The sequence below is a fragment of the Anolis carolinensis genome, chromosome 2, assembly GCF_035594765.1.
Source record: "Anolis carolinensis isolate JA03-04 chromosome 2, rAnoCar3.1.pri, whole genome shotgun sequence".
Taxonomy (NCBI): Eukaryota; Metazoa; Chordata; class Lepidosauria; order Squamata; family Dactyloidae; genus Anolis; species Anolis carolinensis.
The window spans coordinates 43,336,067-43,359,432 of record NC_085842.1 but is presented as its reverse complement, the minus strand read 5'-3'; the positions used below and the strand labels follow the sequence as shown (position 1 = coordinate 43,359,432).

Sequence of the window (23,366 nt, the reverse complement as noted above, 5' to 3'; positions counted from 1 at the left end):
TGTTGGAATCACTAGGTTGCTGTGAGTTTTCTGGACTGTATGGTCATGTTCCAGAAGCGTTCTCTCCTGACATTTTGCACACATCTATGGAAGGCATCCTCTGAGGTTGTGAAGTGTTGGGGTTCATACACCTGTGAATGTTCAGGGTGGGAGAAAGAACTCCTGTCTGCCTGAAGCAATTGTAAATGTTGCAATTGGCAGGCTTGATTAGCACTGAAATGCCTTACACCTTCAAAGCCTGGCTGATTCCTGCCTGGGGGAATCCTTTGTTGGGAGGGTTATCTGGCCCTGATAGTTTCATGTCCGGAATTCCCTTATTTTCAGAGTGTTGTCCTTTATTTATTGTCCCGATTTTAGAGTGTTTTTTTTAATACTGGTAGCTAGCCAAATTTTGTTCATTTTCATGGTTTCCTCCTTTCTGTAGAAATTGTCCACATGCTTGTGGATTTCAATGGCTTCTCTATGTAGTCTCACATGGTGGTTGTTAGAGTGGTCCAGCATTTCTGTGTTTTCAAATAGGGACCACCAAACACAATCTTGCCCAAACATGAATCATGGAACATGAAAGGCACTGCAGACTAATTCAACCAGAGCAGTCAGCCAGAGCAGAGCACTTGATGAAACAACCTGGACACAGCCTATTATTTGAGAACACAGAAATTTTTAATACTGGTAGCCAGATTTTTTTCACTTCCATGGTTTTCTCCTTCCTGTTGGAATTGTCCACAAGTTTGTGGATTTCAGTGGCTTCTCTGTGTAGTGAAATCCACAAGTACAGTAGAGTCTCACTTATCCAACATAAACGGGCCGGCAGAACGTTGGATAAGTGAATATGTTGGATAATAAGGAGGAATTAAGGAAAAGCCTATTAAACATCGAATTAGGTTATAATTTTACAAATTAAGCACCAAAACATCATGTTGTACAACAAATTTGACAGAAAAAGTAGTTCAATATGCAGTAATGCTATGTAGTAATTACTGTATTTACGAATTTAGCACCAAAATATCACGATGTATTGAAAACATTGACTACAAAAATGCATTGGATAATCCATAAGCAAGTCTTGGATAAGTGAGACTCTACTGTATATGAACAATTTCAACAGAAAAGAGAAAACCATGAGAATGAACATAATCTGGCCACCAATATTTAAAAAACTCTAAAATCAGGACAGTAAATAAAGAGCAACACTCTGAAAACAGGGGAATTCCAGGCACGAAACCATTAGGGCCTGCTAACACCTCCCAACAAAGGATTCCCCCAGGCAGGAATCATCCAGGTTTTGAAGCTGCATGGCTTTTCCACGCTAATAGCAACATTAACACTTGCCTCAAACAGGCAAGAGTTCTTTCTCCCACCCTGGACCTTCGACAGACATATAAACCTCACTTGCTTAGTTTCTAACAAACCCCACAACCTCTGGGGATGCCTGTCACAGACATGGGCGAAACATCAGGAGAGAATGCTTCTGGAACATGGCCATACAGCCGGGAAAACTCACAGCAACCCTATGTTAAATTGGTTGAGACTCCATAAGATATTAATTGAAAAAATATATAGCAAAAACATGCTGCAGGATGTCCCGCAAAAACAAAGTTCTTTTTTGCAATTTAATAAACTTTTTTTCAACTGTTAGGGAATGACATTTACAACCCAGGAATAAAAATGATGTTATATCAGGCATGGGGAAACTTGGGCCTTCCAGGTGTTTTGGACTTCAACTCCCACCATTCCTCACAGCCTCAGGCCCCTTCATTTTCCCCCTCGGCCGCTTAAGGAATGGTGGGAGTTGAAGTCCAAAACACCTGGAGCGAAGACCCAAGTTTCCCCATGCCTGCTGTAGAATGAATAGTTTGACACCACTTAACCTGCTATGTCTCAAAGCTGGGAGTTGTAGTTTTACAAGATAACTTTGCCAAACTACACATCCCATGACTGCACAGCACTGCAGCCCTGGCTGTCAAAGTGGGGTCCAATTGCATTTCATGTTCCAGTAAAAAGTGGGATGAGACGCTTTTTCTCCCCTTGCATTCTAACTCTGGATGCAGAGCTTGCCAAGAGGACACGCTGACATATATGGTCACAGGCTGTACACGTGTCAGGAGCACACCAGCAGCCCTCCCCAGCTGCTTTTCTTCCAAGTTGGGTTGTTTTGGAGGGTTTTGTTTTTTTGCAGCCCTTTTCCTCTTTCCAAACTCTGCCGAACTTGGCGCGCGCGCGCTCTCTTACCTGCTCCGATCCTCCCGCAGTGTCCTCGTGGCCCCGGAGCGCCGAGGTAAAGCGAGGGGGCGTGGCTAAAGGGCGGGAGGGGCGTGGCTAGGGCTTCCAAGGGGCGGGGCTGTTTGGGGGCGAGGGCTCGTGGAGGGAGGAGAGAGGGAGGGAGGGGCGCGCGAGAGAAAGAAAGAGACAGAGAGAGAAACTTTTTCTGCATCAAGATCTCCAGGACTATAACCAAAAAAAATTAAAAAAAATTCTGGGGCGGGGGGGTTGAACCCCTAACCCTCCTCTCTTGGCTACAGCCTTGAAGATCTCTCCCTAGCCTTTGACTTTTATTTTATTTTTTTATATGTTGTTATGTTGTTTATTAGTTCAGTCGCTTCCAACTTTTCATGACCCCACGCCAGAGCTCCCTGTCGGCCGCCGCCACCCCCAGCTCCTTCAAGGTCAATAGCTGCTTTGAACTGGGTTACCTGAGTCCACACTCAGATAAGGTGGGATTTTCTGCCTTGATATTTATTTCTTTGCAGCATTTCTACCCCGCCTTTCTCACCCAAGGGGACTCAAGGCGGCTTACAAAACTGGTAAAATTCAATGCCGATAATAGAAACCACGGTAATAAAATAAAACATAAACATTTAAACACCTAAATATAATCAAATAAAAACAATATACATTTACATGTATGTAAATTATATGTATGTAAATACATGTATGTACAGTAGAGTCTCACTTATCCAACACTCGCTTATCCAACGTTCTGGATTAGCCAACACATTTTTGTAGTCAATGTTTTCAATATATCATGATATTTTGGTGCTAAATTCATAAATACAGTAATTACTACATAGCATTACTGCGTATTGAACTACTTTTTCTGCCAAATTTGTTGTCTAACATGGTGTTTTGGTGCTTAATTTGTAAAATCATAACCTTATTTGATGTTTAATAGGCTTTTCCTTAATGCCTCCTTATTATCCAACATATTCACTTATCCAACATTCTGCCGGCCCGTTTATGTTGGATAAGTGAGACTCTACTGTATTTATACGACACAACCCAGTACATTTAAAAACAGCAAATGCAAAAATTAAAAACAATGAAAAACAACACTTTTGTGATCTGTATCCAATTTTCTTTGAGGTAAAGGACATTTATAAAAAATAGTTTAATATTTGAGTCATGGATATAAGTTAAAATATAGTTAAGATACAATAACTGAGTCACTTTTGAGAGATAATAAAAATACGTGTACAATTAAAATTACATTTAAAATAAATAATTTGTGGCCTATTAAATATATATATATATATATATATAGAGAGAGAGAGAGAGAGAGAGAGGGAGAGAGAGTAGGCTTAGACTTTCATAATATAGAGCAGTGGTTCTCAGCCTGGGGTCCCCAGATATTTTTGGCCTACAACTCCCAGAAATCCCAGCCAGTTTACCAGCCAAAAACATCTGGGGACCCCAGGCTGAGAACCACGGATATAGAGCATACTCAGATGCACAGGGAATTGAGGTAATTCTGGATACTAGACTTATTTTTTAAAGTTTCTACTAGGGAGGAGCCCCGGTGGTGAAGTGTGTTAAAGCACTGAGCTGCTGAACTTGCAGACCGAAAGGTCCCAGGTTCAAATCCCGGGAGTGGAGTGAGCGCCCGCTGTTAGCTGCAGCTTCTGCCAACCTAGCAGTTTGAAAACATGCAAATGTGAGTAGATCAATAGGTACTGCTCCGGCAGGAAGGAAACGGCGCTCCATGCGGTCATGCCGGCCACATGACCTTGGAGGTGTCTACGGACAACGCTGGCTCTTCGGCTTAGAAATGGAGATGAGCACCAACCCACAGAGTCGGTCACGACTGGACTTAACGTCAGGGGAAATCTTAACCTTTTTACTAGGACTGTGTGGAAGGGCCCCTGGTAACACGATTTGTTCCTGGGTTAGAAATGTCATTTCCTAATTGGTTCTATCATAAAAACATGTGAAAGGTTTATTAAACTGCAAAAACCTTCCTTTTCCGGGACATCCTGCAACACATTTTGCTATAGTTTTTCAATTAATATCTCAGTGCCTTTTGACACAGCCATATAAACCAGAATATAAAGGCAGAAGAACCCACAATACGGTAGAGTCTCACTTATCCAAGCTAAACGGGCCAGCAGAACCTTGGATAAGCGAATATCTTGGATAATAAGGAGGGACAGAAAAGGTAGTTCAAGGTAGTTCAATACGCAGTAATGTTATGTTGTAATTACTGTATTTACGAATTTAGCACCAAAATATCATGATATATTGAAAACATGGACTACAGAAATGCCTTGGATAATCCAGAACCTTGGATAAGCAAGTGTTGGATAAGCAAGACTCTACTGTTTCTGCTTTGAAGTAGGTTATCTGAGTCCACACTGGCATATATCCCAGTTCAAAGCTGATAGTGTAGAATTTTATTCACACAGCTTTATAAAATCCACATTGAACTGGAATATATAACAGTGTGGACTCAGGGCCCTTCCATACAGCCATATGTAATATCAAGGCAGGTAATCCGCAATATCAGCTTCGAACTGGGTTATCTGAGCCCACACTCAGTTCAATTTTAGCACATGTGATTGACCTAAATCACTTTCTTATCAATGAGATTTGACACAAAATGCAACTTTGACCATTTTGAGGATTTGTGGCATATTGATAAGACACAAAGAAATGGTCCAAAACAAACACCTAAGAGCAGTGGTTCAAACATTTTCAGCCAGGAAGCCCTTTTTGAAGCAGAAGTTTCTCGTGAAGTCCCAAGAAATATTAGAATTTAGTCCTATCTGTCTATAGTCTATGAGGCATAATGTACACTATATGTATACAGAAGTATGAATAATAAGGTATGTGTGTATATGTGTGTGTGTGTGTATATATCTATTTCTGCTTGACTATTGTAAAGCCTTCGACTGTGTGGATCATAATAAACTGTGGCATGTTCTTGGTGGTTTAGGGATACCAAGTCACCTTGTCTGTCTCCTGAGAAATCTGTATAAAGACCAAGTAGCCATAGTAAGAACAGATCACGGAACAACAGACTGGTTCAAGATTGGGAAAGGAGTGTGGCAGGGCTGTATACTTTCACCCTCCCTATTCAACTTGTATGCAGAACACATCATGCGACATGCAAGGCTTGATGAATCCAAGGCCAGAGTTAAAATTGCTGGAAGAAACATTAACAACTTTAGGTATGCAGATGATATCACTCTGTTGGTCAAAAGCGAGGAGGAGCTGAGGAGCCTTATCACCAAGATGAAAGAAGAAAGTGCAAAAGCCGGGCTGCAGTTAAACATCAAGAAAGCCAAGATTTTGGCAACCAGACTGATAACTGGCAAATAGAGGGAGAAAATGTGGAGGCAGTGATAGTCTTTGTATTTCTAGGTGCGAAGATCACTGCAGACACAGACTGCAGCCAGGAAATCAGAAGACACTTACTTCTTGGGAGGAGAGCAATGGCCAACCTCGATAAAATAGTGAAAAGCAGAGACATCACACTGGCAACGAAGGTCCGCATAGTCAAAGTAATGGTATTCCTCATAGTAACCTATGGATGCAAGAGCTGGACCATAAGGAAGGCTGAGCGAAGGAAGATAGATGCTTTTGAACTCTGGTGCTGGAGGAAAATCCTGCGAGTGCCTTGGACCACAAGAAGATCCAACCAGTCCATCCTCCAGGAAATAATGCCCGGCTGCTCACTGGAGGGAAGGATATTAGAGGCAAAGTTGAAGTATTTTGGCCACATCATGAGAAGACAGGAAAGCTTGGAGAAGAGAATGATGCTGGGGAAAATGGAAGGAAAAAGGAAGAGAGGCTGACCAAGGGCAAGATGGATGGACGGTATCCTTGAAGTGACTGGCTCAACCTTGAAGGAACTGGGGGCGGCGATGGCCGACAGGGAGCTCTGGCATGGACTGATCCATGAGGTCATGAAGAGTCGGAAACGACTGAGTGAATGAAGAAGAAGAAGAAGAAGAAGAAGAAGAAGAAGAGACACACATGCACACTAGTAAAAAAGAACTGGAGACAATACTATTCATTATTTAAGTGTTACAATATTACATGAACACAGGGATGGAAAGTGTGGTGGAGTCTTCTGAAGAGGAGCACTGATAGCAAAACAAACTCCACAGGGGTTTTAACCTTTCCGTATGTGATCCAAAACTGATACAGTAGAGTCTCACTAATCCAAGCTAAACGGGCCGGCAGAAGCTTGGATAAGCGAATATCTTGGATTATAAGGACTGATCAAGGAAAAGCCTATTAAACATCAAATTAGGTTATGATTTTACAAATTAAGCACCAAAACTTCATGTTATACAACAAATTTGACAGAAAAAGTAGTTCAATACGCAGTAATGTTATGTTGTAATTACTGTATTTATGAATTTAGCACCAAAATATCACGATATATTGGAAACATTGACTACAAAAATGGCTTGGATTATCCAGAGGCTTGGATAAGCGAGGCTTGGATTAGTGAGACTCTACTGTATATGTATTTGGTTGGCCACATTTAAAACATGTCCCTGTTCCAACTTACATCCAAATTTAACTTAAGAATAAACCTACAGAACAGAACCAATGTCCTTCCTTACTTGGGAACTGCCTGTATTTATGCCAACATAAATCAAATTAATAGCTCTGATTTCACAGACATTATTTGCAAGGATGAAGGCATTCTCTGTCCTTAAGTTGTTTTCCCACAAGGACAGCCCAAAGCTTTCCACTGCCATTTTCTGCTCTTGCAAGAATAATTCTGCCTCATCTCCCAACTATAGTTGACAACACCCAAAATTAATGTGAATGATTTGTCTGATTCTTGCAGCACAGTTTGTCAGTTTTCGGTGTCATAGAACTCAGTTGAAAATGCATCGCATTGTCTACGTCCAAATGAGCTCGATCTTTAGTTTTTGTAGCCATGTATCTTGAAAAGGCCTTTTCACAGAGGTGCGTAGAACCAAAAGGCACTCAATATCAAAAAATGCTCCCCTAACTCAGCCCAAAATTTGAGAAGTAATTTGCTTTTAAGTGCTGTCTGATAATATGTTGTCGAAGGCTTTCATGGCCGGGATCACAGGGTTGTTGTATGTCTTTCGGGCTGTGTGGCCATGTTCCAGAAGTATTCTCAGGAGAGAATACTTCTGGAACATGGCCACACAGCCCGAAAGACATACAACAACCCTGTCTGATAATGGTTGTCCGAAACCATTTCTATAAGGATCTCATATTCTGTCGCAGTGATGCTGGCTTTGATATCACTGGAAATGGATCTACAATTCACTCAGAATTCTTTCAAATTAACTCTTGAGTGTCCCTTGGAAAGTATGAATTCAAATTTTGAAGCAAATTGTTAAGGTGTTCTTTCATTATTGCCAGCAATGATTCATTCATTGTTATTTTCTTTTTTAAAGTTTGAAGTCAATGGGAAACATACCAGATCCTTATTCTCATAGAATCATAGAGTTGGAAGAGACCTCACAGGCCATCCAGTCCAACCCCTGCCAAGAAGCGGGAAATCACATTCAAAACACCCCCAACAGATGGCCATCCAGCCTCTGCTTAAAAGCCTCCAAAGCAGGAGCCTCCACCACACACCGGGGCAGAGAGTTCCGGTGCTGAACAGCTCTCACAGTGAAGAAGTTCTTCCTGATGTTCAGGTGGAATCTCCTTTCCTGTAGTTTGAAGCTATTGTTCCGCGTCCTAGTCTCCAGGGCAGTAGAAAACAAGCCTCCTCCCTCCTCTCTATGACTTCCTCTCACATATTTAGACATGGCTATCATGTCTCCTCTCAGCCTTCTCTTCTGCAGGCTAAACATTCCAAGCTCTTTCAGCCACTCCTATTAGAGCTTGTTCTCCAGATCCTTGATCATTTTAATTGCTCTCTTCTGGACACATTCCAGCTTGTCAACATTTCCCTTCAATTGTGGTGCCCAGAATTGGACACAGTATTCCAGGTGTGGTCTGATCAAGGCAGAATAGAGGGGGAGCATGACTTCCCTGGATCCAGACCCTATACCCTTATTTATGCAAGCCAAGATCCCATTGGCTTTTTAAGCTGCTGCATCACATTGTTGGCTCATGTTTAACTTGTTGTCCATGAGGACTCCAAGATCCTTTTCACACGTACTGCTGTTGAGCCAGGCGTCCTCCATTCTGTATCTTTGCATTTCATTTTTTTTTCTGCCTAAGTGGAGTATCTTGCATTTGTCCCTGTAGAACTACAGTTTGTTAGTTTCAGCCCATTTCTCTAATCTGTTAAGATCATTTTAAATTCTGCTCTTGTTTTCTGGAATATTAGCTAACCCTCACAATTTAGTGTCATCTGCAAACTTGCCTTTTAACCCTTCATCTAACTCATTAATAAAGATGTTGAACAGAACCGGGCCCAGGACGGAACCCTGCTTATGGCACTCCACTCGTGACTTCTTTCCAGGATGAAGAGGAAGCATTGGGGAGCACCCTTTGGGTTCGTTCACTCAGCCAATTACAGATCCACCTAACCATAGTTTTGCTTAGCCCACATTTGACTAGTTTGTTTGCCAGAAGGTCATGCGGGACCTTGTCAAAGGCCGTACTGAAATCCAGGTACGCTACATCCATGGCATGCCCTGCATCGACCCAGCTTGTAACTCTGTCGAAGAAATGCTTTCCATGTAGAATGCTTTCTATGTAGAACACTATTTTTTCTTCAGTGCAGTAATTTTGTCATTAGCACCCAATATTGTCTTCTGTTTCCGTTTTATAGATATGCTGAATTCATTCATTTTCAAAACAAATGTCTGCCAAGCAACATAATTTTCACAACTATTCCTGATCATTCAAGTAAAATGCTAGCAAAACTTTTGTCATCATTCAAAAGTAAAGAAACTTGCATTCAAAGTTCAAATCAAAGGGACAACGCTTTACCTCATGACAACCATCGTACTTCTCTGTGTAATAACAATGACCTGTGTATATTTACCATATCTTCACACAGTATTTTGAGCAGCCTACACTGCAAAGGATATGCCTCAAAGTTGATAATTTTGATACCATTGTCTAGTACCTGCTTTAATAACACTGGCATTTTTTTTCATTGTGAGGGTGTGTCAGTGTAATACGCAATGACCACTTGTGCTGTTTTTTAAAAACTTTGATTCTTGTAACAATGCCAGAAACATGACCTACCATGGCCTTAGCGTCATCTGTGCACACATCAATGTGATTGTCCCATAGTACCAAGTTTTGAATGAAGAAGGCATGAAGCAAGGAAAATATTTAACTTCCGCTTGTAGAGGATGGAAGTGACTTGCAGAAAAGAATATCTTCACAAAAAGAACCTGAAAATTCATACCACACAAATGCAAAAAGCAGTTAAAGAATTCTTTCATAAAAATAAAAATAAAAATGAATAACACATGTGCTTTAACTGTGTGATGAAAATATGAATTCTTTAAAAAGTTATCAAAGACAGACAAACTCCCTACCACACCCTATTTAAGAACCCCACTGTCTTTTACAAATGCACAGTGTGAAATATGAGAACACATAATTATATGAAGAGCAATAGTAGTCAATTAAAGTCCGTACTTTGTATTCAAAACAGGCCACAACAAGGAATCTTTCCTTGCAGAAACCAGCTTTTTAACTGCCAAGAATTCTTAAATTCCAGATTTTCTTGATGAAAAAAAGTGTGCTCAGAGTCTTGCCAATGTATGGGCACCTAATTCCAGCTCCACAACTGGTGATTCAAGATCCCAGACTTTTAGTTTTCAGCAAAAGGAAAAATCCGTAATGCTGATTGAAGTGTCAGGGCTCTTTCACACTGCACACTTACAGGAAAACCTGGTATTTGTGCTTATTTGGTGAGGTGCTATAGTTCTCCAGTTGCAAATCCTAAGCACCTATTCCTCCATTACAATTCCCAGGATGCTGTGGGATGGGAACCTGACAGTTAAAGTGGAATGATACTACTACAATTATCTAGGGGAGCATCACTTCAACTGCTATGGCTCAATTCTATGGAATCCTGAGCACAGTTTCAGAACTGCTGAACTATGGTAACCAGGCAAGTTTTCAAGAGAAAGCTGTGCAAAAAGTGACCCCATGAAATATTGTCAGTACCAGCAACACATCACCAATCAAACAGACTATTTCACACCACACAAGTACTATATAACACTTTAACTGCCCTCATTCCTTCCTAAGGAATCCTTGAACTAACCATTCAGGGAGGGAAATCTTTGCCACAGAGAACTGGTTTCTCACCAAACTACAATAAGATGCAGCCCTGGCAATTAAAGTAGAATCTACATTTTTAATTATGTGTAAAAAGACCTTTGTTGTACAAGTCCCAGATCCCCAAAAGCCAGCGAGAGTATAAACATTTTCTTCTCTTTTCCAGAGTAGACATGGCAATTTCCCCATTTTCACCAGGAAAATTATCCAAAAAATACATGGGATATTTGTGATGTCACTAGCTGTAATTTGACAAGTACAAAAACTTACAAGGACTCTGTTATGGAAGACACAGCCTTTGCGTGGCTCACTCTTGACAACGTTGCATATTTTGACTCCTGAAGATCCTGCCTTCTGTGGACAGTATATACACCAAGGCAAGCCAATATGTTTTCATAAATATTCTCAAACACAATGTATTACCCTAATTTCACCCTTCTGTTATGGCCCTGGGGCTCCAATGTATCATTTCCTTCTTTACATGATGGTATCACATCATGGTATTTATTTCCTGTGGAAAATATTCAGTATTATGGACAATAACGAACACTTTTTGCTTTTTCTGCCTATGAAGCACATGCACATACATTGCAAAGGGAGGTCAACTGCAAGGATTAAATTGATAGCATCAATTGGTATCAGCTATCAATTGATAACATGAATATGGTATCAGCCTACATGTGCCTTTGCCCCAATCCAAGAAAGCTCATCCTATGTTGTTAGATTGAGCCTGAAGTTTTAATTCCAGCTAAATTACTCAGAGCAGTGGACTAATTCAGAATTTGTTCAATCTGTTTCAGATTTGCATATGTGATACTTGCAGACAAGCCAACAAGCAGCTGCAGATGGTATTCATAGAGTTTGGGAATATTCCAGGATCTATCTAATATTGTCATTATATGGATAGGGGTGTTGTGTGTTTTCCGGGCTGTATGGCCATGTTCCAGAAACATGGCCATACAGCCCGGAAAATACACAACAACCCTGTGATTCCGGCCATGAAAGCCTTTGACAACACATTATATTGATAAATTTTCAAAACCACCTTAGTATCAGAGCATTACACATAGAAAAGGGCAATTAAAACACAATAAAATCATGGCAGAAGTAATTAATGGTGGTTACAGATAGTACTATTAATACCACAGAAATATCTAGGGAAATCATATTTATATATCATTACACTTTTGGAAGAAGTTTCTTTTGGTATTGTAATAATGTACAGGCAGTCCCCAAGTTATGAACAAGATAGGTTCTGTATGTTTGTTCTTAAGCTGAATTTGTTTGTCAGTCAGAAGCATTGGGAAGCAAATTATCCAACCCCTGTGGCATTTGTTTTGATGTCTGTGCTCCTGTTCAGAAGGTTTCACTGCACTTTCTGTCCCTATGAGAATTGGATTTTGAAAAATTTGGCTGATTGTGGAAGCAAGGATTGGAGATAAAGCTTCAGTGGAGACACCTTTTCCCCGTGATAACTTTTTAGGAGTGGATTTCCCTTCCTAGTGGGAGATTTCTCTCACTTCATGTTGTCTCACCCCCGTTCTAAGCTATGTGTCTAAGGCAGACGTTTGTAACTAAATTCATTCCTGTTCATTTTCCATTTCCAAAAACAATTCACCTTTGGGCTTAAATTGCTCCAGAACCCAAAGCATGGTGGAAATGCCTCCCATCCCCTAGAAGGCAATATGGGGAAAACAAGAATTAAATGATTTTGCAGACATTTTGTCTGACCCCTGAAGGTGATAAGGGCTGGGATACATCAAACCGAGTGGAAATTCCCTTTATACCCCTAGAGGGCGTTTTAAAGCAAAAAAAAAAAAAAAAAAGATTGCAAAAAATGATCCCCTACAGCAGAGCAAAGACTAGAATCATAGAATCATGGAGTTGGAAGAGACCACCCTTAAACTTTTTCCACTTATGGCCCCTTTTTGCCTAAGAAATTTTTATGCAACTCCAGATATATAGGTATATGAAATGGGTATAACTTTTTACTAACAACATTTGCAAGGCTTGCTAAACATGCTGATTTTCCTTTGTATGAAGCACAACAGAAGCATCTCTTCTGCAGAGACCACTGGGAACACTGCTCAACAGATTAATCTGTCTAAAACTGCCACTAGGTGATGTTCAAACAACTTTTCATGTTGCCAAATTTTTCAGGACCCCAACATTGAGCTAAGGGGACTCCATTTGGGGTTGGGACCAAAAGTTTGTGCCCTATAGGCTGCCTAAAAACTGTGATTGTCATGCGCTTCTACAACTTTCTGAAACCCTCCAAATTTGTTTATTTATTATTTATTTTATTTATTTACGCCATTTCTATCCCGTATTTCTCACCCGAGGGGACTCAAGGTAGCTTACAAATCTGGCAAAATTTAATGCCAATAAAACATAGAGCAATTAAAACAATTAGACATTAAACAATTAAAAATAATATATAAAACTTAAAACATGTAAAGTGCTTAAATCCGTTCATCCAAAAGCCTTGTGCATAATCCTTGGTCCAGACCATGTCAAGCCTTAAAAGCTTATTCATTAAACGCTTGCGTACATAGCCATGTCTTTAATTTTTTTCTAAAGCCCAAAAGGGATGGAGCCCCTGCCGGATATCGTTGGGGAGGAAGTTCCACAGTCGAGGAGCCACCACTGAGAAGGCCCTGTTTGACAGGTATAACTTAAAGTGTCAAATTTAAATAAAATGGATTATATACTATGCTTAAAAATAAGGTGTGGAAGGATCAGTTACTGAAACTGCTAAACCAAAAGCCTTTAACAGTTTATTCTGGCTTTTAAATTTTTAATGTTTACAACCTATTACTTTTAATTTCTAAGCTTTGTTTCCAAATGCTTATTTGTTTAAACATGTACTTTATCTGTGTGTGATGTTGTAATGTTTCACTATTGTCTTATGTTGATGTCTAATGTGTTATTAGTTGATTTCTGGTTTGTTTGTTTATTTTTGGTTGCACTTTATGGCATTTAATGTTTGCTGTTGTATGTTGCCCCCATCGGGGAGATAGTGTGGGATACAAATAAAGTATTATCATCATTATTATTATCATCATTGAAACTTTTCTTCTCTTTCCCTGGGCATCTAAACATTCTAATTCTTCAAACAAAAAGCAAGAAGCACTTTCTTTCAAAAATTCAGAAGACATAGCCTTTGAGCAGATAACTAATTAGGAAATATAAAATGTGTTAGCCTTCAAAAGTGCTTCCTTGTTAAATAATATCATTAATAATTCCATTATTGTTAGTGCTGAAATTCCAGTAGTTTGAGCTATGATAAATTTAATTAAGTTGCCCCTTTTTTGTTCAGAAATTTCTCATTGCATTTAGTTTGTGAGTTCTGATGGTTGCTGAATGCATCCATTCAGAGGCAATTTATGTGTCCCTATCAGGCTGCACAAATAAAATGGAGAGTCAGCCCTTCCCATCAATAAACATTGTAAAAGAGCAGCCTACAGAGAAAGAAACCAAAAACCAGATTGAACCATAATTATTATCTGTACTTTGAACACAAAGGGCCAGATTTAGAAACTTTATCAGGGCGCCAAACTCGGACTGACCAACAACAGTAGCCTTGATTACTGTAAATATGTTAATTCCTCAAGTTCCTAAAGTAGGTTAAAGAAAAAAGCTTTGTGAAAGGGGATCTTGCCAATTTCATACTTAAATCAGAAATCATTTCAGACTTAATTTTGTCATTGCATCTAAATTAAATCACATGCAAGTTTAGCTTTTCATTCGACAAATGCCAGACACTTAAAATTGCACAATAAGAGCTAGTTTGAGATCATATGAAAAGGTCAGATTATCATCAGACTCATAGCAAAACTAGAAGAAGGGCATCTTTCTTATCTCTGAGTTATTCAACTTCCAGTTACTTATTATGGTAAAAATATGATTGTGTACTTGGAAATGCAAGAAAAAGTACGGGCACCATGTTTAGTCAAGCAAACATTAAATGTTCTATCAAAAATGAAATATGTTATAGCGTTTAGCAATTTTATAAACTTTTCCAGGTTAGCAAAACAAATTTCCAGGTTGCCTGTCACCAGTCCTTGTAAGAAAATGATATTATCCTGAGATTTTTAATGAACTAAAATCTTAACAATATGAAGTGAAATATTTAGTTAAAAGCTCTAGTTTCCTGAGTTCTAAATACCAGTGAGGTGCATAGATCTTTCTGAAACACTTTTTAAAACATGCTAGAAGAAACTGGATTTTTAAAACCATACACGGAAAGCAACTTTTTCTACCTTTGGGGAAAGAATCAAACAATTGCATCTCACTTACCTCCTCCGTAGGTTGAGGCACACATAATGGAAGAGATCCATGCAATCTGGCTGTATGAGATGCTGTAAACAGCTTGGAGTTCTTTGTAGTAGATGGTGAAAGCCTTAGGGAAGGAGTAAGCAAATCCGGCGGAGATGGACGCTCCAAAGACCACAACCCATCCCCAGCCCCCGTCTGGAGGGATGTAGCCCAAGTCCGTATTGAGTGGAGGAGACATCACTGAAATATACTTCACACCTGGAGCAAACCCTGAGAAGAACCTGCACAAAGGAGAAGCAAGCTGACTGAAAGCTTTCATTGATATGGGGCTCATTTATACCCATGTTTATAGGAGGTTTATATAGGCTATATAAAAATGATATCTTGCAGACAATAACTGTCAGGCCGCACTCTTTCAACAGGTATAAACCAGAATGAACAACTCAGGTGGCAAATCAGTTTCAGTTAGAGCTTGGAGGGAACTAGTTGTAACCAAGTCATTTTAATGAAGTTTCCTTTTTTGTAATGAGAAAGTTGCATTAGGACTGTAACCCAATGCATTGCATAATAAAGTAACTTGTATAATGAGTTATGTCATTTGCAATATGGCTCAATATAGCATAATATCAATCTTTTGGTTACTTTTATCAGTGTTGGTTTTGAATAAATGAAATAGCACTTTTTTTTTTCAAGTGGTGGCTTACGTTCCTGTCCCATGTGCATCTTATGGCAATTTTGAAGTGGGTGATAAAAGGATTTTTTTACTGTATTTTAATTATGCATCAATTTAAATCTAATTTTATTTCAAGTTTACGTTTTTATGCCTAAGGCACTGTATAAGTGCCATTTGTAAGCCACCTTCAGTCCCCCTTGGAGTAGAGAAAGGCAGGATATAAATAAGGTAAATAAATAAATAAATATTACATATCAGTAGCTTACAAGGTTCAGAATTTTATAGGTAAATATTTTGTAACTTTTGAGAAATGGCAAAATAGCAATAGCTGCTCTTGGGAACTTGGCAGTGTTTGATACTGTGTGCCTTCAAGTTGTTTCCAATGTATGGTGACTCTAAAGTGAACCAGGCTGTAGTGCAGCTGGTTAGTAGCCATCTGCAATAAATCACTACTGACGAGAGGTCATGAGTTCAAATCCAGCCCGGGTCTGATTAAGCACCCAACCATTAAATAGCCTAGCTCGTTGTTTACCTAAGCAACCCAAAAGACAATTGCATCTGTCGAGTAGGAGATTTAGGTACTGCTTTGTGCGGGGAAACTAATTTAACTAATTTATGTCACCATTTACATCCAGAAGCTTGCAGAAGAATGAGGAAGTACTCCAACAAGGACTTGGTGTCACAGTGGATGTGAAGCAGCAGCTCCCCCTGGCCAGATTCGAGCATACCCTCATGAAGCCGGAAGCTGGAAAATGTTAAATTGTCTCTGTGTCTCTGTCTGTATGTCTAATGGCATTGAATGTTTGACATATATATGTACATTGTGATCTGCCCTGAGTCCCTCCTGGGGTGAAAAGGACCAAATATAAATACTGTAAATAATAAATAAACCTATCAAAAGATTTTGTTCAGAAGGAGTTTAGCCTTTGCCTTCCTCTGAGGCTGAGAAAGTATGACTTGCCCAAGGTCACCCAGTGGGTTTTTCTGGCTGATTGAAGATTCAAACCCTGGTCTCCAGAGTCATAGTCACTCAAGCCACTACAGCACAAGGGATCTCTACTTGCAAGTGTAGCTGTAACTAATTACTTTGGATAACTTCTCACGTTCTATTTTTTAGCAAGTTTTATCAGAATCAACAGTTTATCATTGGTAACCATAACAAAATTCTTTCATATGAACTTTTTTTACTCATTTGTTTAATGCCATGCTACATTTTATGTAGCGTTTTTCCAAGGAGCTCAGGATGGAATGTAAGGGAGTTATCATATTTTATTCTAACAACTATTATGAGTAAGGTTTGGCTGAGCTTAGATAGAGTAACTAGCCCAAGATTACCTATTTAATGCCTGAAAAAACAATATAGTCGGGGTCTTCCTAAGTTTGTTTGTTCTTACAAACACATCTCAAAATCCCACTCAGTTAAACTATTCACTACAACAATAGTGTGTTGCAGTGATTTGAATGCTGGACTATGATTTTGAAGTGACTTAGCCACTGAAACCTTGTGAATGACCATGGGTGAATCAGGCACCCTCGGTCCTGCAAATCCCATGATAGTGTCACCTTAGGATCACTCTAAGCCAGAAACAACTTGAAAACACAACAGAAACAAACCACAAGATATTGTGGTAACTGCCAACTTGGGCTGCTTTAAAAGGAGATTAGCCAGGTCCGTGTATGCCTATGATTAATCTCAAAGTCAGTAAGTTAGATTAATAGTCAGGGTCAATATGTTTCAGAGGTCGGGGACCACAGGTGGAAGGGTCTTGTCACTCTCTTCTACTTTTTGTGGGCTTTTTACTAAACGAATGGAGTACTAGACTAAGGACTTCATCCCACTGGTTTAGGATTCAGTTTCCATGTGCCTTAGAAATGGATCCCCACAGAAGTCCCACAGAGGCCATCACATGACATAAGCACACTTCTGGTCGGATTCCATGGGACCGCACATGGAAATCGAGCCCTAAATCCGTCTTCAAGAGTTGAGTGCTACCCAACTCCAAAGGGAGAAAAGCAGGAGAAAGACAGGCATCAATGCAGTAGGAAGTGGGAGGGATGGCCATCCCAGAAGATGGGGAAAGACAGGAAGGAACAGGGTAAGAAGCTTCCCTTTACTTTCCCCTGATTTTGCCCCACTCATGGGATGAGATTCTAGATTGGCTTTTGGTCTGATCCAACAAGGTTGCTCTTATGTTTGTAAATTCTCACATGCTTTCTCAACAATCTTAAATATCAATATGCATTAAGGCAAGATTCAGATAGATAATGCTTGATGTTTGTACATGTGATGAGCTGTGTTTATCTTCTTCCCCAGACATATATAGACGTCAATGACTTCTACAGGAGAAGGTGGCTCAATCAGAAATAGTCATAGGTGGTTAGGAATTTAAATCCTGTAGGCCTACTCCAAACTCAGGTGTATTCATTAATCAACACTGTGCTTGATCAGTACGGGAGAAAGTACATGAGATAAAATTAAGAATGCAGAAGACATAAGGACTTGTCCCCATCCTTAAATGTTGGTAGACTCAGATTCTGAACTGACTTCCTTCAGCGCAAGATTTTATTGTCTGCCAAAATGAGGAGAAATAAGTTTCCAGGAAAAAGAGTGCTGGTGCATTACCAAATTACAGATCCCAAGATTGCATAGCATTGAGTTATGACAATTAAAGTAAAGTAAAGAACAATTAAAGTAAAGTACAGTGTAGATCAGTGGTTCCCAACCTCTGGGCCTCCAGGTGTTTTGAACTTCAACTCCCAGAAATCCTAGCCAGCTTATCAGCTGTTAGGAACTGTGGGAGCTGAAGTCCAAAACACCTGGGGGCTCAACGGTTGGGAACCACTGATATAGATGCACCCAGAGTAGATAATATTGCATTAGATGGATCAGAGGTCTGGCTCAGTATAAGGCAGCTTCCTATGAAAATTCTTTTGAAGCAATTGTGAGATCCACCAACTGATGATGGACTATAAATCCCAAGTACAGTGTAGAATTCTGGCTGCTGTAGTCCACAATATCTGGATGGCCAACCTTTGCCCAGCCCTACTTCAGCAAGCACACCCAGTTTACATGGCAAGCTGAGTCGGAACTATTTGTAACTCACAGTTGTTCTGCAGGAACTAATAGTACAGCAGTCTGCAACCTTCCCAACCTTTTACTTGTTGGTATGGGTCTTATTGTATACTTCTCTAAAATTATGATTTCTCTCTCTTCCTCCCTCTATCTAGGACAAGGAGGGGAGCAATTTTAATCCAGCAGGCCATATCAACAAATTTCAGCACAATGTAAATGATATTGCATCAATTCTAGCCATAATTAGAGCTGGTTTTCTGCCATTTTTATTGGGGATAGGTAGCTGGGGCAACTGAACCCTGGCATTTGTGGCTTCTTTACATTGATTGGCTCATTTGGGAATTTTAAAAAATGCTAAATGATCAATCTGAATTGTTAAAAGAAAATATTAAGTTTTGGGGAGATTTGGAGAGTTACCAGGGAGTGAAACTTTACTTCTCACCTCCTAACAATGTTCTCTACCTCTCTTTCTGATATAGAAGTAAAAGGAAAAGCACTTACCTTTTAAAAGTCTTTTTGCCTCTTCAGGCTAGAACAAAAGGGACGTGAGGGAGGAAGTTAATATCTTGATGATTAATGCCTGAGCAATAGGTCTATGTGATCCCCTTCTCCTCTTCTTTTTCAGTGTCAAGAGGAATTTCACCACGTCTTCCGCCTTTAAAAGGTTGCTCTATGGTGTTGTCTTGGTGATCTCTCTTTCTCAGTTTTCTGAAGGATTAAACTTTACCCCTTTCTAGGGTGAATGCTTACTGGATTGAACAGTTTTCCAAGAGGGCAGGCAAAACCCTGTTTCCATATGATCCCTGCTTACAAGGATAAGTCCATTGCATAAGCAGCAGGTAATCAGCCCTACAGCCTCACTCCCAAAAAATCTCAAAGTAATTGGGAAGAGAAGACACAGGCGTTTAGCCAGATGAGCCTTATATTTTCCAGAAAAAGGAATTCAATTGTTCCAGTGACTTTCAGGAGTTGTCTAGTGCACCCTTGTGCCACCCCAGGATCTCAGACAGCCTGATTCAGAAGCAGAGGCGTTATTGCATCACTAACATTCTTTAAGTTTTCTTGATTTTTTAAAATGAGAACCCAGGCCAAGAAAAAATCACCTTCTTCCCTTTTCAGGAGCAAGGCCAGATCCCTCCTCTCAAGATGAAAAATTGTTTCGATGGCAAAGGTTGTTTCCAAAGTGTTTAAAAAAAAAAAAGCAGTCCTGGGACCGCTAGCAATTCACACACTATAAAAGAGCTTGGCAAGATTTCCTAGCACATTTATAGGGCAATTATTCCATGGTAGGTGTGAACTTCAAAGAATGCACAACTACCTTCAGCAAACGTGATATATGTATATATAAGGCAAGGGAAAGAGGGGAGAGGTGGTCGGACAGGGGAGGGCATTGACGAGGTGCGTGCTCACTTCTTTGCCAGCCATTTTTTTTTTAAACCGCAAATAACTCTGTGTTATCAGTAGCAACTAGGCACAAGGAAAATAAACAACAAAACCTCTTTTCAGTATAAATATAAGTGAAAGGAAGGTTATCAGTGTTTCATTTCTGCAAATTGGAAATCACTGTTAAAGCAGCAAAAATGGTAGCTGTTTTTCTTTGTAAAATCAAAATAATGGGAGAGGTCTTTGGTTTATACAAAGCATGAAACACTATTTATACAAAGCATAAACATTGGGGCCCATTCTATCCCTCTTTGACAGGGGTGCTAATTTTTCATCTAACTGTTATGGGGAATGAGCATGTCCCCCGTTCCCCCCCCCCCCCCAATGGAACAGTTTGTGTCCAGCGCCTACAGGTATTTCATTCTTCACTTGAAACGTATGCAGAATGAACCAGCATTGTGTAGTGGTTTGAGCAATGAGCAGCTGATGAAGGGAATCCTGGATGGACCAGGGAAGGCATTGGGTGACCTTGGGAATGTCATTCTTTCAGCCTCAGAGGAAGGTAAAAGCAAACCTCCTCTATTTCCCAACTTTCCTTCCTCTACCTTCCAACAATTTCTCTGATAGATTGGTTTCCAGTTTAGTATCATCTTAGTTATTTACCTGTTTCTGAATATATTACAGATTGTGCATACACTCCTTAAAAAGGTCTGATCAATGCAAACTTGAGCGATACAACTATTTCTATTGATCTTAAAGAGGTTGACTATCCCTTCTTCAAAATGTTTGGTACCAAAGGGGGTTGGATTTAAGGAGGTAAATAGCTGTATTTACATATGCATATGTAATGAGATTTTTTGAAGTTGTAACCAAAAACTAAAAATGAAACATTATTGGTTGCTGTGAGTTTTCCGGGCTGTATGGCCATGTTCCAGAGACATTATCTCTTGACGTTTTACCCACAACTATGGCAGGCATTCTCAGAGGATGCCTGCCATAGATGTGGGGGTTTTTTGTGTCAGGAGTGACTCGAGAGACTGTAAGTTGCTTCTGGTGTGAGAGAATTGGCCGTCTGCAAGGATGTTGCAGACGCACTGATGTTTTGATGTTTTTACCATCCTTGTGGCAGGCTTCCTTCATGTCCCCACACAGAGCTAAAGCTGATAAAGGGAGCTCATCCTCACTCTCCACGGGTTGGATTCGAACCAGGAACCTTCAGGTCAGCAACCCAACCTTCAAGTCATCAGTCCTGCCGACACAAGGGTTTAACCCACTTCGCCACCGGGGGTTCCATAGCTGTGGGTGAAACATCAGGAGAGAATGCTCCTGGAACATGGCCATACAGCCCAGAAAACTCACAGCAACCAAGTGATTCCGGCTATGAAAGCCTTTGACAAAAGTGATTTATATTGCATATATTTCTTATACATGTATTCCTTATAGCCTAAAGGTAATTTTATACAATATTTTAATTGTTTTGTGTATGCATTATTGAACCATCAAATCACAATATCACTATTTTAGCCATCCATGTGGAGCATTTTGGATTTCGGAATTCCAGGTAAGAGACTCAAACTGTATGTGTGCTAATGAAACCTAGAATTGGATTCGCTCTTTCTTTTCTTTTTACTTTTTTCTTTCTTTCTTCTTTTGGCCACTGCATTATACTTTTAACTAGCTTGTGCTCTACTAAGCACTACTCGAATCCTTTTCACATGTCCGGAGTAGGATGACAAAAGATGCTAAAAATTCTAGAAACTGTCTAGATTTAGCCAGAAGAATCATTTTCCACTGCGATGAGGGCACTTTTGGTGAAGTGCAGAAGCTGGTAGACAGCCTGTAGGAAACAATCAGAAAAGCTGCAAGAGAAAAAGTATATTACTTATTTATGGAATAACAGCATTTATCTCCTCTCAAGGTAATCCACAACAGCTATAAACATTCCTAAAAGCAGATAAAATCACTTTTTTAAAAAACAGTTAGACTAATTTAAAAAACAGATTAAATGCACTGATTATAAACTAGTTTCAAGAGCCAAAGTACACATGAAACAATACAGTCCTGGCTGCCTCTCAAAACCTCAATAGGGACAGAACTAACTTGAATTCCCTTGTAAGGGACTTCCACAGTCAAGCAGCTGCAATAAAGAAAACCCTCTCTCATGTGCCCACCAATGTATGCCATACTTTCAGGACATGTAAGAAGATTATGGTTCTCTAATTCCTAGTAACCTCACCTGGGAGTGTTGAGTGATTTCAGCTCTGCTAAAACCACAGGTTCAGGGGCCCCTGGCATATTTAGCTTCCCAGAAGGTCAAATCAGACACAGATGGATAGATGGTAAAAGCAGAGGTTTATTCTCAATGGGCAGAGGGAATGTCAGCAGAGATAGCCCTCCAAAGTACTGACATACCATAATTGAAAATACAGAGCATTTTTTTTGTCTGACAGCTATTCAAGAAACCCGTGCCAACTCCTGATTGGCTAAAAAACTGTCCAGCTAGGATCCACCTCCTGAATGGTTCAGGACTCAGTCAGATGTCATCTCTGATTGGTCTTTTGTATGGTGGGAAATTCAATTTACTGTCAGAGCATTTGAAGTGGCAGTCCATTTATTAATCTGCCTCCAAGAGGGGCACAATTAGAAAGGAATGTGTGTGGCATTGGGAGATGGGTGTAATTGTTAACACAATAGGGTTAATCTTAACTCACAATAAGGTGCTCTCAGGTGTTGATTAGTCAATAAGGTGCTCTCAGGTGTTGATAGTCCTTTCCCCAGGTAGTCAATACAGAAGTCTGGAAAAAGAGAACTTTCCCAGTATTAAAGACTAGCCTCCTTTATCAGACATATCCAGATGATTTTAAAGTATGGATCTTAACTTTTTAAATTATGTATTGTTGTTTTCGTCAGGGGGTTAATTCGCTCCGAACCACCCTGATTTATTGGTGAGTCAGGCCTCTCACCAATCCATCCTCCGTCAGACTGCTTAAGCATCCGGCTAAGCAGCACTGACAAATGACACCACAGTCGTAATTCAGCTGATCACAGCGGTTCCAAGGCTTTATTATATGCAAACAATATACAACTACAAAGTCCATAGCTCATAGGACCCATGCTTGCCTAGCAAGGCAAAGCATGTGCTCTCTCTTTGCCGATCATCTATCATCGTCTGTGAAGTTCTTCTGCCGGCAACTCCCACATTCCATAGCAGAAATGACGAATGTCCTGTCCACCCTCTGAGACTGGAAGGCTTGACCTATTGGCCAGGCAAGCTATCACTCAAGCTGGCCTGCCATTAACCCATGTGCTGATGGAAAGCATGCCGGAATACACAGTTGCAAAAACCCAACAGCAAAAACACTTGATTCAACATTTCACCCTTACACCAAAATACACCAACAGTTTTAATATGTGTTGTTCCCTCATTTTCCCCAGCTCCGTCTGATTTAGTCCCAAGAGCAGAGGTTCTCAACCTGTGGGTCCCCA

General features: G+C 40.1%; 1 protein-coding gene across 2 annotated transcripts in view; it reads right to left on the bottom strand.

The window, feature by feature from the left end:
* Positions 1 to 19,098, bottom strand: part of LOC100555397 (monocarboxylate transporter 2) — a 67,903-nt gene extending 48,805 nt beyond the window's left edge. The window contains exons 1-2 of one of the 2 annotated variants that reach the window (XM_062969688.1): positions 18,999 to 19,098; positions 14,773 to 15,032 (exon numbers count right to left, since the gene is read on the bottom strand). In XM_062969688.1, the coding sequence (XP_062825758.1) occupies positions 14,773 to 14,989 (217 nt within the window). In that variant the 5' untranslated portion in view covers positions 14,990 to 15,032; positions 18,999 to 19,098. Of the gene's footprint in view, positions 1 to 2,232; positions 2,277 to 14,772; positions 15,033 to 18,998 lie in introns of those variants that run through there. The other variant, XM_008105401.3, reaches the window with a different exon arrangement.
* Between the last annotated feature and the right edge of the window lie 4,268 nt (positions 19,099 to 23,366).